Source organism: Terrapene carolina, unplaced genomic scaffold (assembly GCF_002925995.2).
Source record: "Terrapene carolina triunguis isolate 2854851 unplaced genomic scaffold, T_m_triunguis-2.0 Scaffold67, whole genome shotgun sequence".
NCBI classification, from domain to species: domain Eukaryota; kingdom Metazoa; phylum Chordata; order Testudines; family Emydidae; genus Terrapene; species Terrapene triunguis.
The window spans coordinates 36133876-36151040 of NW_020664418.1; the positions used below are offsets into that span (position 1 = coordinate 36133876).

At 45.7% G+C, this 17165-nt stretch overlaps 1 protein-coding gene across 1 annotated transcript; it reads right to left on the reverse strand.

Annotated features, from left to right (window-relative positions):
• Positions 1–1085: 1085 nt before the first annotated feature.
• CFAP161 (cilia and flagella associated protein 161) lies at positions 1086–11417 on the reverse strand. Its single transcript, XM_029910751.1, has 7 exons — positions 11076–11417; positions 8010–8099; positions 7588–7826; positions 5905–5989; positions 4098–4256; positions 2592–2665; positions 1086–1521 (listed from the first exon to the last, which is right to left on the reverse strand). Exons 1-7 carry the CDS (start codon positions 11415–11417, stop codon positions 1326–1328), a joined length of 1185 nt encoding a protein of 394 aa, XP_029766611.1. The 3' UTR covers positions 1086–1325.
• Positions 11418–17165: the final 5748 nt, after the last annotated feature.

The following is a 17165-nucleotide window of genomic DNA, read 5'->3' on the forward strand; positions in this document are numbered from 1 at the left end:
CTTATTGTGGCAGCAAGAGAACATCCAAAAAAGTTACACAGAAGACAACCCATTCAGTCAGTGCTTATTTTTGTTTACTTTCTTTTTAAAGTTATCACTGTACCTACAAGGACTGGAATTAACTACTGTATATAACAGAGAAACTCACTAGGTACTGTAGACCAATAGATTTGTACACAAACATCAGTAGTTTTTCAGCTTTGCAGCAAGCAAATGGATGATCAGTTTTTCTTACTTTCATAATTTTTTGTCTTTATTTCTTGTTCTCCAGGAAGAAGAATTTGATCATTTATATTGGATGCAGGCAGTGGTTCAAAAGTCCTAGGCACTGGATTTGAATCAGACAGACTCTAGAAATACAGCTCGGACTCATGACAGGGTCAAATCAGCCCTTGCAGAGTTCCTTGAAACTTATTTTGGTAAAACTTTAAAAACCAAGGTCTTGTCTGAATTGCTTGGACATTAAAGATTCCTCGCCATTTTTATAAGAATAGAGATTTGTCTTGGTACCTTTGGCCAAAAATTTCCTTCCCTTGTTGTATACCAATAGCCTGTCAGAGTGCTGCTGCTCATCCATCCCAGCCTTGTAATTCTGGAGAAAAGCTTGAATACATGATTCCTAAAGACTCAACATCCAAAAGGCAAATGTAAAGAATCCCCAAATTACTATTTTTTTAAAAAGTCACAATCTGTAAGCCAATCTTATGATTTTGAAGCCTGATTTATGATTTTTGAACACTTGGCAATGCTGTGCTAGCCAGAGGAAAAAGTGAGTTCAATTGACATAAGGTTCTCTGAGTTGGTCTTTAAGTGTCGAAGATTCCAATGATAAGCAGGCATGCCTTTGGCTTTTAATGTTTTGGAAACTACCATATATCCATTATCCTTAAAAAGGAGACAGTGGGTTATTTTGAAAGAAGTAGTTAAATAAGTTCTTAGGACTGTTAAGGAAAAGCCATTAGTGTTACTAATTTCTGACACATCTGTTACCATCAGTGAATATCAAAATGGGAAAATCAAGCCTTGCTTGGTTAAGAAAACTCCTGGAGTTGAGCTTGTATATGGATCACCAGTTTTATTGACCAAATTCTGTCCTCAGTTACATTTAAGTGAAACCCCACTGACTTCAATGAGGTTTCCCAGTGTAATTAATGGCAGATTTTCATAACTGCTTATAAAATAAATGAATCTAGGGTTAAAAATAAAATGTGAATAGAGAAAGTGTGAAGTGCACTCAAAGCTCTAATTATCATCATCAAAATTAGAATTTCCATTTTCTAAAAGCATAAATAAAATGAAAGTTTTTGACCTTGGACTATTACATTCTATGTTCCTGCATAAAGTTCATTCTTCTCTCTCTCTCTGGTCTCCTCTGAGGGAGGCTTAGGTCTGTCAAACATAGTAATTCCATCATCACTGGGATTCGCAGTTACTATTATCCAGTAATTCTTATCTTCTTCAGCTTTATGGGAATCCAGATAGGTGTGACAGATGACTTCATATTCCTTTCCAAAGTACGACCTGTCAAGAGAAAATAGTAGCACGGCTGGATATAATGACTATATACTCCATGCTCTCTGTCTCAGAAGTTAACGGTGAGTCAATATAAACTGTAAATTACCCCTCTAACCAATTTGCAAATACCTCGTCTCACATAGTTTTTGGTTTATTAAGCCATATTATTCATGCATTTTAAAAAACTTTGTCAATTATAATTTTAGAAATCAAAAGCCAAGAGGAAAAGTTAGCAATGATCCAGATTCACCCAGCTAAATCCCAAAGCACTCCAGGGAGTATTCATTCATCCTGAGGAAGAACAGGTGTTGCTGCTGCTGCCTGCCTTCCTTCAGAATTTCCACTGGTGAATGGCAGCTCTTTTTAGTTGGAGTGCTACAGGTGCCCCATTGATATAGGATTGCACTGAAAACACCCAGTTCCCCAGCCAACTCTACCGATTTTGGGGGCTGTGCTGGGTTATTACAAGCTCCCTGGCTTTCACCATTTCAACCTCACCCCAGCAAACTTTCTGCCTCAAAGGCCTCCATGAGGGTCTGATATAGATTCTGAGCTGAATTTTGTTTGGAATTAAATGAGAAAGAATTGTTATACTCATTAACAATGTAGAGTCAAAATACTAATTCAATGCAGGAGTTACATTCACACCTATATATTAACTTGGTTTTTGTGAGAGTCCCATGTATCCTGCATGCAATTTCCTGCATTGTTTTAAAATATATATTTCTGATCTATGACACTTCCTCATACCCAACTTTCTCTACAAATAAAGGACTACAATTGGTCAGAATATTCAAAGGGGGAACTGAACCATCCAAGAAAGAGAGAAATCTGAGAGGAAAATGTGAAAAAGGTTGAGCTGATTGATTGCAGACCCAGGGTAGAACTAAATTACAGCCTGACAATAAATTGAGAGTGAGTGAATGTGTTCTGCACTCTTTTTGTTTTCCCACTAAATGTATGATTAGAGCACTTGTCTCATTGCTTATATTCTTGATATACTGAACTTGTACATCATTATATCATGATTCATGAAAAACATCCCTGATATTTATATTGTCATAAATTACACTTACCTTATCCAATAGTTCCTAGGAACTGCTAAACCCCGATTTGTATGGCAATGAGTGATAAGGACTTTAGTATTTGCCTAGAGAAAGAACAAGAGAATCTTTTTCACAGACCTTTTAAAGACTGTTGTTCAAACGTCTTTTTGCCCTGCAAGTGAAATGTTTTGAGTGAGTGAATATAACATGTTAAAAACACAAGCTCTGATTCTGGGCCGCTTTGTACCTCATTGATACTGGACTGTCATGGGCTCGTCCAGCCCACAGTGTAAATAAGCTGGTTTTACAACTTAACTGCAGCGATCCCCAAGGGACATCCAGTAGCCCACAGTAGCTGAATGTATAGCATTCTGGCCACTCCCACTCATAGAATCATAGAAGATTAGGGTTGAAAGAGACCTCAGGAGGTCATCTAGTCCAACCCCCTGCTCAAAGCTCTCTCCTCCAATACACTTCTTCCCTTCATGGGCATGCCCCAGTGCTGGGCCTGTGAAAAAGAGCAGTGTAAAGCCAGGGAATGGTCCTATGCCACCAGAGGAATCCCAGTTTCACTTGGTGTTTCCTGGTGGAGAGATCCTTCTGGTTTCCACAATAAAATGTGCTGGGGCACAGTCTAGAATTGGGGCCTCTGCATTTTTAAAAATAAATTTTGACTGTATTGTTACATTTTTGCAAAGAGCACTTTTAATTTATTTTTAAAGTACAACAGGATTGATCTTAAATTAACCTGTTTAAAAATATTTTTAAAACTGCCATGAAAAGAGAATATTGTCTTAATCAATTACATAATTTTAACCAGACTTTGAGTCAGAAGCTTCACAGACATATATTACAACAGAAGTAGTGGCTGGCAGTGGAGGAACAGTTATATTAATAATATAACATCATTACTTCACATTTACCTTGAACTATAGAAGTCTAACTGAGGGATCTCTAAGCATTTTAGAAGCATTAATTAAACTTCCAGCACGTCTGTGAGGTAAGTATTACATTCATGTTACATATACACACTGAGGTTAGCAGCCATATTTTCAAAAGTGGCCACTAATTTTTGGTACCTCCATTTTTTGGAGCTCTGTGGGCCTTATTTTCAGAAGTAAAGAGCAATCACAGCTCCTATTATTAGAAGTGGAATTGCAGATACTCGGTGCTTCTGAAAGTCAGACTGTGGGGGTTACAAATTCAACTGCAGAACCCGAGGCACCCAAAATCAATGGCCACTTTTTAAAATTTTGGCCCAAATATTTATCCTAATTGCACAGCAAGTCAACCCCAAAGTTAGCACTGGAACCCAAGAATGCTGAATTCTAGCCCGCTGCTCTAACCATTAGCTATCATTTGCAGACTGTTTCCCCCGTTTCCCCCAGTTATGTATGGATAATTTGCTTTTCACCACGACTTTCAGAATACTGTAAAGAATAAAATGAATGCAACTTTTTAAAAATGGTTTATCGATAGCATTAATTAAATACTCTTAACATTTACTAGGGTTTTACTTTCTACATAATTTCTTACAGGAACTGGAAATCCTTCATATTCAAGACGCAGCTGTGGATCCAAAAAGGTAGCTTGCCAGCAAGTCAGATAGGAGAGCTCATCTGTCAAAAACACTTGCTGAAGGTATGATTTTTTAGCAAATCTCATAAATGATTTATGGTCACTTGCAAGATATAACTGTAAATGGAAACATACATGAATGGCAATGTAAGTTTAAATGATTAAACTACTAAGTTACTACAGATAAAAGAACAATTGTTTGTGTTAAGCAATGTCACACAAATTTATATAAAATACTTTTAAAACACTCAACTAGTTTTTAATAATTGTTTACAAAATTGATTGTTTTTGAGCATGAAGACTCTTTTATTCCAGAATCAAAAAAAACAATTGGTGAAGAAGAGTTTTATATCTGTGCAACCAAAGAATTGTAAGCCCAACATGAAAGAGTATACAAAAAATGCCTGTACAAACATGGGGTTACCTTTATGCTTCAGAAGCAGTACTGTATTTCTGTTGTTGAAATATGTGCTTCTTCTGTTAGGGATGATCCAATGCTCACTGATTTAAATGAGCATTGGATTGGACCCAAAACATACTGCAGTTATAAAAAAGAAACTGTTTTTTCAACACTAGGAACAGATTCTTTGTGAAAAGTCAGTCAATTCTCATGAATTCAAAACTCTTAACTATAACCGACACTATATGACTGATGAGCTTATGAATAGTGTGCTGCATTCAAATTGAACAAGTGACTTCAAAAAGAGCGAGATTATAGAAGTTAATCACTGATATATAAATGAGATCTGCATTCCAAAGGGTCACTGTGATTACAAAGACACAGGCAAGGTTGCTAGGCCAAAAAAATCTATCAGTGGTACCTATAGTGGCTTTATACATTGTCCTCTGATTCTGCACTCTTCCTGTCTTCTGAACAGACACGATATTAACATTTACTAGAATTCTGCTGCCTGACTCAGACACTAACATTTTACTTACTTTAAAAAAATATAGACTTTCATTCACAGGTTCCAGATTTGCCAAGTCTCTTCCATTTTCAGGAGAGAGTCTCTTGTTCTGAATTCATTTAAAGGCAGAGTTTAAAACATCCACCTTACTGCATTTTGTGGTGTGTTTCATGAGATATTTAAAATGTTCATCTTTTTAAAAAAATCTTCCTCACTCAAATCACCTGAGTTTGATAGTCCTGGACTGAATTCCTGATCCCTAGAAATTTGGTAAAGCTCTCTGAATAGGTATTGCATTTGAGACAAGCCATGATAAGGAAATGCAAGTAAATATTTATTTTTAGGGGGATTTTTTAAATCCCCAAATAGTTTATTCATAGAGGAGGAGGATTTGGCTATAGGGTATCTTCTATGCAAATGTTAACTGTAGATTTTAATATATTGATAGCTAAACATATATGCTATGAATATGACCAAATGACAGTCACACTGCTACTGGCCATGAGACAGGGGACCACAGTCTTATCTCAATTATGCTGGTGCAAGTGCAGATTAACTCAATTGACCGTCAGTGTGGTTGCTCTGGATTTACTCTGGATTTAACCTAAATCAGAATGTGACCACAGGTCTGTCCTGCAAAACTGGTATGTCTGGCCATGTACAATATGACACATTGAGTGCTCTACAGTATATAGCTTATCCCCTCTCCTCACATGAAGTGTTCCAGGTTCATTCTTTGCTTAGTAATAACTATTGCATATTTTATTGCACAAAAATAGAATGCAAAATATGTACAGTAACCTAACTTACAGTATCAATATATACTACAGTTTTAGTTTACACCTCTGTTGACTTACCATTTGATCGGTAAAACCGCCTGTTGCCCCAAGACCAAAATTCTGCCCAAATCTAATGGGTTCACCCATCGAATTTCCTTCAACACTGTTAACACAGGAAAAGAACCATATAAATTGAAACATGCCATATGCATTGATTTGTGTGTATATATATATGTGTGTGTGTTCAGAATTACTAATTATAGAAGAGGCTGGTGTCACTGCTTATTATTAACGTTGCTATTAGAAAATACATTATAGAAAGAGTTGGAATTTAAATAATTTACTACATAAATATTTAATCCTCAGAGTGGAAAATTAGGCTCTCAATGCTATTTTTCAGCTGCATACATTAAACACATAGGCTGGGATTTTCAAAGGAGTTTAAAGGAGCTTGGTGTCCAAATATCATTGAAATTCAGAGGTAGTTCAGCATTTAATTCCCTTAGGTTCCATTGAAAATCCCATTCTGTATGTTTAATTCATGTATCTGAAAAATCCCTGCCAAAAAGCAAAAGGAGTGTTTCCCTGTAATTTATCATATTGTTTAGTTTTCATATCGATTTATCATCCATTTCAATGCAAAAAATAAATGTCTGCTAATGAAATGTCAAAGTTGAGAATTTAAATTCAAAAGTCAAGTTGCCATAGTAATAACCATAACTCATTTCCTTTGATCATAAGTATTATTCTGCAACACTGATGTATTTTGTTAAAGGGGCACTGCTAGGCAGTGGTACAACCTCATAAAAAAAGAGGAAACTGAAAATGCTTTAGTCCTGTAGCTACATTTATCAGGGCAACATGTCCCCATCATCCACTTCAGTGGTTATGACTAGGCTATCAGATTAAAATTGCATCGTCTTTTCCCTTATCTATATTACCAATTCTGAAATAATTTTAAAAATAAATTTAACTTTACATAATTTATGCTGTTTATTTACTTTTTTAGATTTTGGTGAGTTTACAGATCCAGGTGTCTCTAGTCAAGGTCAGCATCTAGTTCCCTTCCATTAGCACAGTGATACAACATTTGGCTTTTAAACCCACAGCAGGGAATGTTTAAATAAATAAAATAAATATTTTTGGAGTTTCTTTTTAGTTCATGAAAACATTCCTATCTACACAGAAGTGTAGGCTCTATATACACATATAACAAAAAGAGAGCCTCTACCCCAAACAGTTTACAATTGAAGTATGCCATCTTTTCTAATATTCTCAAGAACTATCCAGAGATACTGCTCAACTTTTAGAATGTCAGGGCAAAGAGGCACCCTTTGCTCTTTTATGTCCTTGCACAGAAGAAGGAAGTATGTAAGATTTAACTAATTCTCATAACATCCATGCAAGGTAACTAGTTATGTTTGTAAATGCTTTGTTAACTAAAAATATTGCTCTATGTCAATAATAAACTGTAGAGTTTATTCAACTTTAAAGTATTTGTTAGTTTATGAAAAAGAAATACAGTGAGCCTGATTCTGCTTTTGCACCAGATTTATACTGATGTAATCTCATTGATTTCATTGGAATTACTGGATGCACACTAGCATGAGAGCAGAATCGGGCCTAATGTGTAATAAAAATTAAGCCATTAGTATGAAATCAATAAAATGTTGCTCTGCACATTGATTTTCACAAAATAAGATCAAATCTTAACACAAGGGTTTAACTACTACTGAATCTACTGAATGCAAGACACCAAACCTTAGGATACGAAATGCATTTCGACCAACAGGGTTCACACTTTTCACTGCACTCAATCCACAGGGGACTTGCAATGACTCAGATGTATGTACTGTTATATCATCTGGATTAACAGCCAAAGTTAGATTGCCACACGCTGCAGGGTAATTCTCCGTAGGTGATTTGTTGTTTTCAGGGCTCAAAAGCATCACAGTGTCTCCAAAGTGAACAAATCCATCTTTCGAAACTGATAGTTGCATCTAAGTTAAAATATACATAGATTGGTATAGACTGTTTCAATTTGTTTTAAAATTATTGAAATTATTGTAATGTATCATATAGAATGCTAAAACATAGTATTCTCACTACACAGATGCTAATGATTCACTGCAACATTTTATAAGTGGTGAAGCGGAATTGATGAAAGGCTAAGAACTCATTACCTGCTTTAAAAGATTATTTTTAAGTCTCTTTGATTTCTGTATTAGAAGTTCTCCTTTTTCTCTTTTATACAAAAAATCTTTCAAGAGGTCCTGTTTAAAAACAAAAGTGAAAAATTAAACATAGTATCCAGCATTTTAAAAATCATCTTGGCTTTAAATGCAATTTAAATATTTTTTTAAAAGGGCCCCATATAGGCGGAAATCAATGAATAGGTGCCTGTGGCAGGTGGCTCACAAATATTCCAGGAACCTGAGTCTGATCTCATACTAGTTTTACACTGAGGGTAAATCCATTAACTTCAATGGAGTTACTCCCCATTTACACCAACGCGCGGTCTACTGTACAGTGTAGTCTAGCTTACGTCAACCTATCTATCGGCTTGTCTCCACTTACCGGGGGGATCGACGTGTGGCGATCGATCCACCGGGGGTCAATTTACTGGGTCTAGTGAAGACCCGCTAAATCAACCACCAATCGCTCTCCCGTCCACTCCGGTACTCCAACAGAACGAGAAGCATAAGGTAAGTCGACACCGCTATAAATTGACCTAAGGTACATCGACTCCAGCTACGTTATTCCTGTAGCTGGAGTTGCATAACTTAGGTCGACTTAGCCCTGTAGTGTAGACCTGCCCTATGTAAGCGTCTACACAAAAATTTCGCTCACACTGCCATAACTGCCCATCTACGCAGACTTCATAACTCCATCTCCACGAGAAGCATAAAGTCAATGTCGATGTAGTAAGGTCAACGCGGTGTTAGTGTAGACCAGTGGTTCTCAACCTGCAGCCCGCTTGCAGCCCAAACAGCACACACAACATCCTCCGGGCCATACAGTAGTGTGTGTGTGTATATATATAGATAGATAGATAGATCAGGGGTCGGCAACCTACGGCACGCATGCCAAACACGGCACGCGAGCCGATTCTGAGTGGCACGCTGCTGCCCACTGAGAGGAGGAGGAGGAGGGGCCGGAATGCACCACGCTATGGGAAGAAATGGGGGAGGGGGAAGCTTGGCTGCCACAGGATTAAGCTTCTGCCTCCTGCCCCTGCAGGGGAGAGCGGTGGGGAGGGGGTCCCGGCCCCCCGCCCCACTCAGCCCCCCCGCCCACCGCTCTCCCCTGCGGGGGCAGGAGGCAGAAGCTTGGTCCTGCGGCAGCCAAGCTTCCCTCCTCCCCCACTTCTTCGCACAACGTAGTGCATTCCGGCCCCTCCTCCTCCCGGAGGAGCAGAGCCGAGTGCAGCGTGCTCCCTGCTCCGTAGAGGAGGCAGAGAGAGGTAGGGACGGGCCTGGGGGAAGGGGGTGGAACAGGGCATATCCCTCCCAGCCCCCTGCCATGAGCCGCTCAGGGCAGGGGGCTGGGAGCACCCCCACGAGCCGAGCACCCCAGCCTTCTGCCCTGCACCTCCCCACCCCAACACACACCCATCCCTCTGCCCTGCACCTCCACCGCCCCCCCCCTCTCCCCTGCCCCCCCCCCCCCCACACCCAGTCTTGTGCCCTGCACGTCCACACACCCCAGCCCTCTGCCCTGACCTCGAGTCCCCCCAACACCCAGCCCTCTGCCCTGAACCCCCCCACACCCCAGCCCTCTGCCCTGACCCCGAGTCCCCCCCCACACACCCACCCCTCTGCCCTGAACCCCCCCCCAGCCTTGTGCCCTGCACCTCCACACACACCCCAGCCTTCTGCCCTGACCTCAAGTCCCCCCCCAACACCCAGCCCTCTACCTTGAACCCCCCACCCCCCACCCAGAGGGCTGAGCAGGCTGGCGGCGTAAGATCAGCATTTTAATTTAATTTTAAATGAAGCTTCTTAAACATTTTGAAAACTTTGTTTACTTTACATACAACAATAGTTTAGTTATATAATATACACTTAGAGAGAGACCCCTTCTAAAAAAACGTTAAAATGTATTACCGGCACGCGAAACCTTAAATTAAAGTGAATAAATGAAGACTCGGCACACCACTTCTGAAAGGTTGCCTACCCCTGATATAGATAGATAGATAGATATAGTGTTGATGTGGCCCATATAACACATAGAGAAGTGTAAATAGGTTGAGAACCACTGGTGTAGCAATATCCATAAGGGACCAGCTTTGGTGTCCCCTGGAGTGGCACTCTCATGGTGCAGTAAAGGGGCGCTGCCGGCTTCCCCGACCCTCAGTTCCTTCTTGCCGGAAACTCCGACAGTGGGAAGGAGGGTGGGTCATTGAATGGACATGAGCAACACATCTCGAAGAACACCAGTTATGAAACAGGTAACTGTCTTTTCTTCTTCGAGTGCTTGCTCATGTCCATTCCATATTAGGTGACTCCAAAGCAGTAGCCCTGGAGATGGATAGGAGTTCACGGACGTGTAGATTGCAACACAGCTCTGCTGAATCCAGCCTCATCCCTGGCCTGCTGAGTGATGGCATAATGAGTGGTAAATGTGTGGACAGAGGACCATGCTGCAGCTTTACAGATGTCCTGGATAGGGATGTGCGCCAGGAAGGCCGCCAAAGATGCCTGAGCTCTCGTTGAGTGGGCTCTGACAATCGGCGGCAGCAGAACCCCCGCCAGGTTGTAACAGGTCCTTATGCACAAGGTGATCAAATTGGAAATCCTCTGTGAGGACACTGGATGACCCTTCATCCTATCCGCTGTAGCGATGAAGAGTTATGTCAATTTACGGAAAGGCTTGGTACGTTCTAAGTAAAAAGCCAAGGCCCTCCGGACGTCCAAGGTGTGAAGACGCCTCTCTTCACTTGTCTTGTGCAGTTTGGGACAGAACACCAGGAGGAAGATGTCCTGGTTCATATAGAAGGTGGAGACCACCTTTGGCAGGAAGGCCGGGTGGGGCCGCCACCGAAGCTTATCTTTGTAAAAGACTGTGTACGGCGGTTCTGAGGTCAAGGCTTTAATTTCTGAGACCTGTTTCACTGACATCACCGCCACCGGGAATGCAACCTTCCATGACAGATGGGAAAGGGAGCAGGAACCCAGCGGTTCATAGGGTGGGCCAGTCAGCCTAGAGCAGACGAAGTTAAGATCCCACTGCGGGATGGGAGCCCACACCTGCGGGAAGAGTCTCTCCAGCCCTTTCAAGAATCTGACCATCATGTCATGGGAGAACACCATCTGTCCTTGGATCAGCAGGTGAAAAGCAGAGATGGCTGCAAGATGCACTCTAATGGAAGAGTATGCCAGGCCCTGGTTCCTCAAATGGAGCAGGTAGTCCAGGACAGCCTCTATGGAGGAACGCAAGGGAGAGATGCCCCGTTCGGATGCCCAGCGGGAAAACCTCGTCCACTTGGCCAGGTAAGTCAGTCTAGTTGAGGACTTCCTACTTTCCAGGAGGACTTCTTGGACTCCTTCTGAACAGGTCCATTCCTCCGGGTTCAGCCACGCAGCATCCATGCCGAGAGGTGGAGGAACCTGAGGTTGGGATGTAAGAGGTGACCGTGGTCCTGAGACAACAGGTCTGGTTGGTTGGGCAGAGGTCAGGGAGGGGCCACTGAAAGGCTCATGAGCGTGCCAAACCAATGCTGGTGAGCATAGGCACCGACTCAGTGGGTGCTCCAGGGCTGGAGCACCCACGGGGAAAAATTGGTGGGTGCTTAGCACCCAACGGCAGCTCCCCGCCCCCCCGTTCCAGCTCACCCCCGCCTCCGCTTTGCTTCTGCCTCCTCCCCTGGCGCACCGCGTGCCCGCTTTTTCCCCCTGGTTCCCAGTGCTTGCGCCGCGAAACAGCTGATTCACACGGCAAGCACTGGGAGGGAGGGGGGAGGAGGGGGAACGTGGCGTGCTCGGGGAAGAGGTGGGGCCGGGGCGGGGATTTGGGAAATGGGTCCAATGGGGCAGGGAGGGGGCAAGTTGGGGCGGGGACTTCGGGGAAGTGGTTGGAATGGGGGCGGGGCAGGGAAAGGGTGGAGGCGGGGCGGGGCCAGGTAGCATGAGCACCCACCAGCGCCGGGGAAAGTTGGCGCGTATGCTAGTGAGGCCATGCCGGGGCGATCATGATAATCTGCACCTGGTCTCTCTTGATCTTTGCCAGAGCCCTGCTGATGAGTGGAATCGGAGGGAACGTGTACATCAGGCTCCCTGACCACGATAGGAGGAAGGCATTGGAGAGGGAATCCTTGCTCAGACCCTGTCAAGAACAAAATCGGTGTTCTGTCTGGTACTGAATGGGTCCACTTGGGGAGTTCCCCACCTTTGGAAGATCATGCAGGCTACCTCTGGATGGAGCGACCACTCGTGGTGCGAGAAGTCCCTGCTGAGCTGGTCTGCCAGTGTATTCCTGACGCCGGGAAGGTGACAAGCTTCCAGGTGGATTTCATGGCTGATGCAGAAGTCCCACAGATGGAGCACCTCCAAACAGGGAGCCAATGAGCGCGCTCCCCCTTGCCTGTTGATGTAGAACATCAAAGCTGTTTTGTCCATCAAGACTAGGACCTCCTTGCCCGACAGGTGGGGCAAGAAGACTCCGCATGCCAGCCGGACTGCTCGGAGGTCTTTGACATCCCCTGTGTCTGGAGGTTGCCGAGATGTGCCCCCCAGCCGTCTGACACCAACTCGATGGAGTGAGCAGGGTTGTCGAACGGAACCCCCTCCAGGACTGTCCTGCTGTCGGTCCAGCATATTAGCGAAGTAAGTATCTCCTGGGGAATGGTAATGATCTCCAGGGGGTTTCGGGACTGGGAATAGACTGTCACCAGCCATTGTTGCATGGGCCACATCCGGAGCCTGGCATGGCAGACCACATAAGTGCACGCTGCCATGTGGCAAAGCAGGTGCAGACAGATCCTGGCTGTAGTCAGAGGAAATGCAGAGACTTCCGCGATGAGGTTCGCAATCGTGTGGAACCTTTCCAGTGGCAGGAACGCTCTGGCACAGGTAGAGTCGAGGACCGCTCCGATGAACTCTATCCTCTGCACTGGCACCAATGTTGACTTTTTGTTGTTCACCAGTAGGCCCAGAGAGCAGCACATGGCTTGAAGCACTGTGACATTCCTTTGGACGTGAGACCTGGAGCTGCCCTTGAGGAGCCAGTTGTCGAGGTACAGGTTGATTTGGATACCCCTGCGCCTGAGGTAAGCCGCTACCATCGACATGCATTTGGTAAACACCCTTGGTGCTGTCACCAGGCCAAACAGGAGGACCATAAACTGGTAGTGGTGGGGCCCCCATCACAAACCAGAGGAAGTGTCTGTGTCCTTGAAAGATCGCTATATGGAAGTATGCATCTTTCAAGTCGAGGGTGGCATACCAGTCTCCCGGATCCAGGGAGGGGATAATAGAAGCCAGAGAGACCATGAGGAACTTTAGCTTCTGTAGGTACTTGTTGAGGTCTTTCAGGTCCATGATGGGCCGTAGACCGCCCTTGGCCTTTGGGATTAAAAAGTACCGGGAATAGAACTCCTTGTTCCTGTACTCGAAAGGAACTTCTTCCACTGTATCCAGCAGTAGTAATCCTTTTACCTTCTGTGCGAGGAGACTCTTATGAGAGGGGTCCCTGAAGAGGGATGGGGAAGGCGGGTGGGAAGGGAGGGTAGAAAGGAACTGGAGGGTATAACCCCGTTCCACAGTGTTGAGGACCCAGCAGTCCAAAGTTATAGCGGTCCACGCCAAGAGGAAAGGGGAAAGGCAGTCGGAGAACACTGGGAAAGATGGATCCGGGGAATAGTCAGGTAGGTTGCCCTCAGGCGCACCGTCAAAATGACCGTTTGGCCCCTGGCTTATTATGGGGTCGAGCCCAACGAGTGGAGGCGAATGGCTCGGGTGGCACTTGTAACCTTTGGCTCATTTATGGGTCTGGTCCTGCTGAGGCTGGCTCCCCTGGCCCTGAGGCTGCTGCGGTTTGAATCGCTTATGCGCCGGGGCTGGGACATAGAGACCCATGGTTTTCAGGGTTATGCGGGAGTCCTTAAGGCCATGCAACTTGCTGTCTGCTCTGCAAATAGGGCCCTGCCATCGAAGGGCAGGTCCTGCAATGATTGCTGGGTGAGATGGAGATAGCGGAAGCCATGGTGCGGACAGCAGCATCAGCAGCACTGGACGCTGCCTGGAGGGCTGAAGCCTTGCGCACCGGAGGGGAATGGGATACCGAGGCCGCTGGCCTCTCTAAGGCTCCCAACACCGATCAGGCAGCCTGGGAGAACCCCCAAGGGTTCCACGGATACCATGTAGATAAATCTCTGATAATTTTCATATGATTTTACATTGTGCCTCTTCATATAACCTTGTAGTCGGTCTACCCACGTGTGACCTCTGTTTTCATGAAACTTAGTATCAAAGCCTAATATAGAAACCTTGTACTGATGAGCCTTGGTATATGGAAACTTTATATCAAAGCCTCACGTAGAAACTTTGTGGTAAGCCTAGGTATAATGTTATAGCCCCTAAGGATAGTTAAAGTAGAAGAAAAATGTCTTTTTGCTAGCAGTAGAACAAGATCTTCCCCCCCACTCTTAATCAATTGCCCTGTTGAATGAACGAGGTGTGAATGAGTAAAGGCTTGGAAGGCAGCACCTCCAGACAGCTGCAACCCTTGGAGAGGGGATGGAAGCCAGACCCAAGGACAATAAAACTTGTCAAGTGGGCTCATTAAAGAAAAGCAGACATACTGACGGCCTCGGGAGTTAGAAGCAAGCACCTTCTTTTGGAAATACCCTCTTTGCAGCATTGGGACAACACCCAGAAGGAAGCAGCACAAAGGACCAATGGACACAGACACAGATTTTGAATCTGGTACAGATTTGCATGAGAGGGAAGCTGCTATAAAAGTGAGATGTCTTGCAGAGAACCCTGGGTCTCGTCTTGTCAACATGGGAGCAACGATCCAGATCGGCAGAAGCCCGGCTCCCCCCCGCTCCTCCATCTAACTCACCTGGCCAGTGAAGTTAAGGGGAGCAACTAATTGGTAACAACAACAAGACAGAGTATGCTTGTGTGTGTGTGTGTGTGTGTATGTGTGTAAGTGCATGAGTGTAATATATATCATATGCATATGATACAGTGTTAATTAATACATGTATTACTAATAAATGTGGCGTTTTGCCTGATTCCCCCTGAAAAGATCCTGTGCAGTACTTTAAGTACAACAACAATGGCGCTGGCCACTGCACTTGGGGCCCTGGGACGGGTTTCTGTGCTGATAATGTAGTCAGAACCACCGGTACCAGGGCTTGTCCCACAGTCAGGGAACCTCGCTCCAAGCTGGAGCTACAAGCAGAGCGGTCAGTACCAGGCAACCAGGATTGGGCTGAGCGGTGGCTCTTGTCCAACTGGTGCCGGTTGCTGCATCCCGAAGCCGACCTGCCCGAGTGAGACTGTCTTGGTTGGGCTCTCGGGGACCTATGGCATTCGGCAGATCTGCGTCGGATATCTGGTGAGCCACACCTCACGCTACTCGACCGGTACTGGGACGTTAAACGGGAGCTACTACAGGCCGGTTGCTGGGAGGATCGTTCTGAGTAGAGCAACCTCCTTCTTGGAGACAGGCGATGACGGCCTGGCGATCGGCAGTCTCTGGTGTCCGATCAGTCCCAGGATCGGTCCTGGGCCCGTGGAGACGGTTGGGGCTGGTCCCAGAGTTCTTGCCGGGTGGCGCATGCCTCAGAGGGTCGGCATCTATCTACCGGCGAGGTACACCTCGAGTCCCTTGATTGATGACCCCAGTGCAGGGACCAAAGAGGGCTCTGCTAAGCCTGCCTCTCCAGTCCTGAGGCGTGATGGCTTCGGGCAGGCAAACGCTGGTGGGACGTCCCTCTCGATGGGGATCGGTACCGCTGAGGCAGGGACATGCATAGGTCCCAACACGGGTTTTCCCCGAGACTGGGGGGTACCGCGGGAGCCGGTGTGGGTGGCATGGGGAGCATCAGGATCTCTTGAACTGCTCGCAGAGCTTCGAGTATTGATGGCACCTGAAGCTGGCTAGGGCCTGCACCATTACCTGGGGTCGCAGGAAAAGCATGGGATGGGCTGCACCGCTCGACTTGAACTGGGGCCCAACTTTCCGAAGGGGGTGTTGAGCTGCCCAGCACAGGTCATGGCTCACTCCCAGCCCTTTCCTTTCTTTTACGGGAGGTAGAAGATCTTCCCCTCCCAGTCTTTTTTGGCTTCTTCCCCAGAGCTGTGGAGGGGGACTGGTGCCGGTTCATGGACGGCACCGGTGGAGCACTGCGCACGGAGGCCGCGGTACTCGGTGCAGAGTCAGATCACTGCTCCTGTGCCGGAGTGAGTGCCAACTCCATTAGGAGCGCTTTCAGCACTCTTCATCCTAGGTTTAAAGGACTTGCAGATATATCACTTGTCACTTATGTGCCCTTCGCCTAAGCACCTTAGGCAGATGGTATGTGGATCGCTGATGGGCATAGGCCTTTTGCAGCGATTGCAGGGCTTAAAGCCTGGGGACCGGGGCATGCCTCGTCCCCTGGCTGAATCCCGTTTGGGACTAACGAAAAGTTGAGAGCTACTACTAAAGGTAACTAAAAAACTACTAACTATACTATATCCAACTATATTACAGGTTTTCAAAGTTCACAAGAACAGAAAACTAAGCTAAAGCAGCAGATGTTCCAGCACCGTCACTGGCGGCAAGAAGGAACTGAGGGTGGGGGGAACCGGCAGCACCCCTTGTACTGCGCCATGAGGGCGCCACTCCAGGGCATGCCAGAGCCGGTCCCCTATGCACACTGGTGAGGGAAAAACTTCCGGCACTGGTGCTTGGGGCAAGCACACACACCTAATATGGAATGGACATGAGCAAGCACTCCAAGAAGAACTGTTACTGGCTTTCAAAAGCCGTCCCCCCGTGCCCCCACTCTGAATACAAGTGGTACAAGCTCCTGGTGAGCACTCGCACTGCCGACACAAGGAGCCAAGAGTAGATGCGCCCAAGCGATGTAATCACTGCAGTGGCTGTATGCGGATGTAAATTAGGTTGATTTAATATTATAGTGTAGCCAGGCAGCAAGCCGGAATGAGATGGGAGTGAGTCTCTGGGGTTCAGTGGAGAAGGTCCCCCCTGCACTGGCAGCAGCGCCTGCATAGGACCCACTAGCCCAGTGATTCTCAAACTTAGGCCGCCGCTTGTGTAGGGAAAGCCCCTGGCGGGCCGGGCTGGTTTGTTTACCTGCCGGGTCTGCAGGTTCGGCCGATCAC

What these genes read in the sequence shown, in the direction of transcription:
- CFAP161 (XM_029910751.1), bottom strand. Translation starts at nt 11,417, where the DNA reads ATGGATGCTGCGTGGCTGAACCCGGAGGAATGGACCTGTTCAGAAGGA. An exon ending in AAAATAATCTTTTAAAGCAG is followed by an intron (nt 7,827 to 8,009) that starts GTAATGAGTTCT and finishes ATTTTAACTTAG; the next exon opens with ATGCAACTATCAGTTTCGAA. An exon ending in AATGCATTTCGTATCCTAAG is followed by an intron (nt 5,990 to 7,587) that starts GTTTGGTGTCTT and finishes CTGTGTTAACAG; the next exon opens with TGTTGAAGGAAATTCGATGG.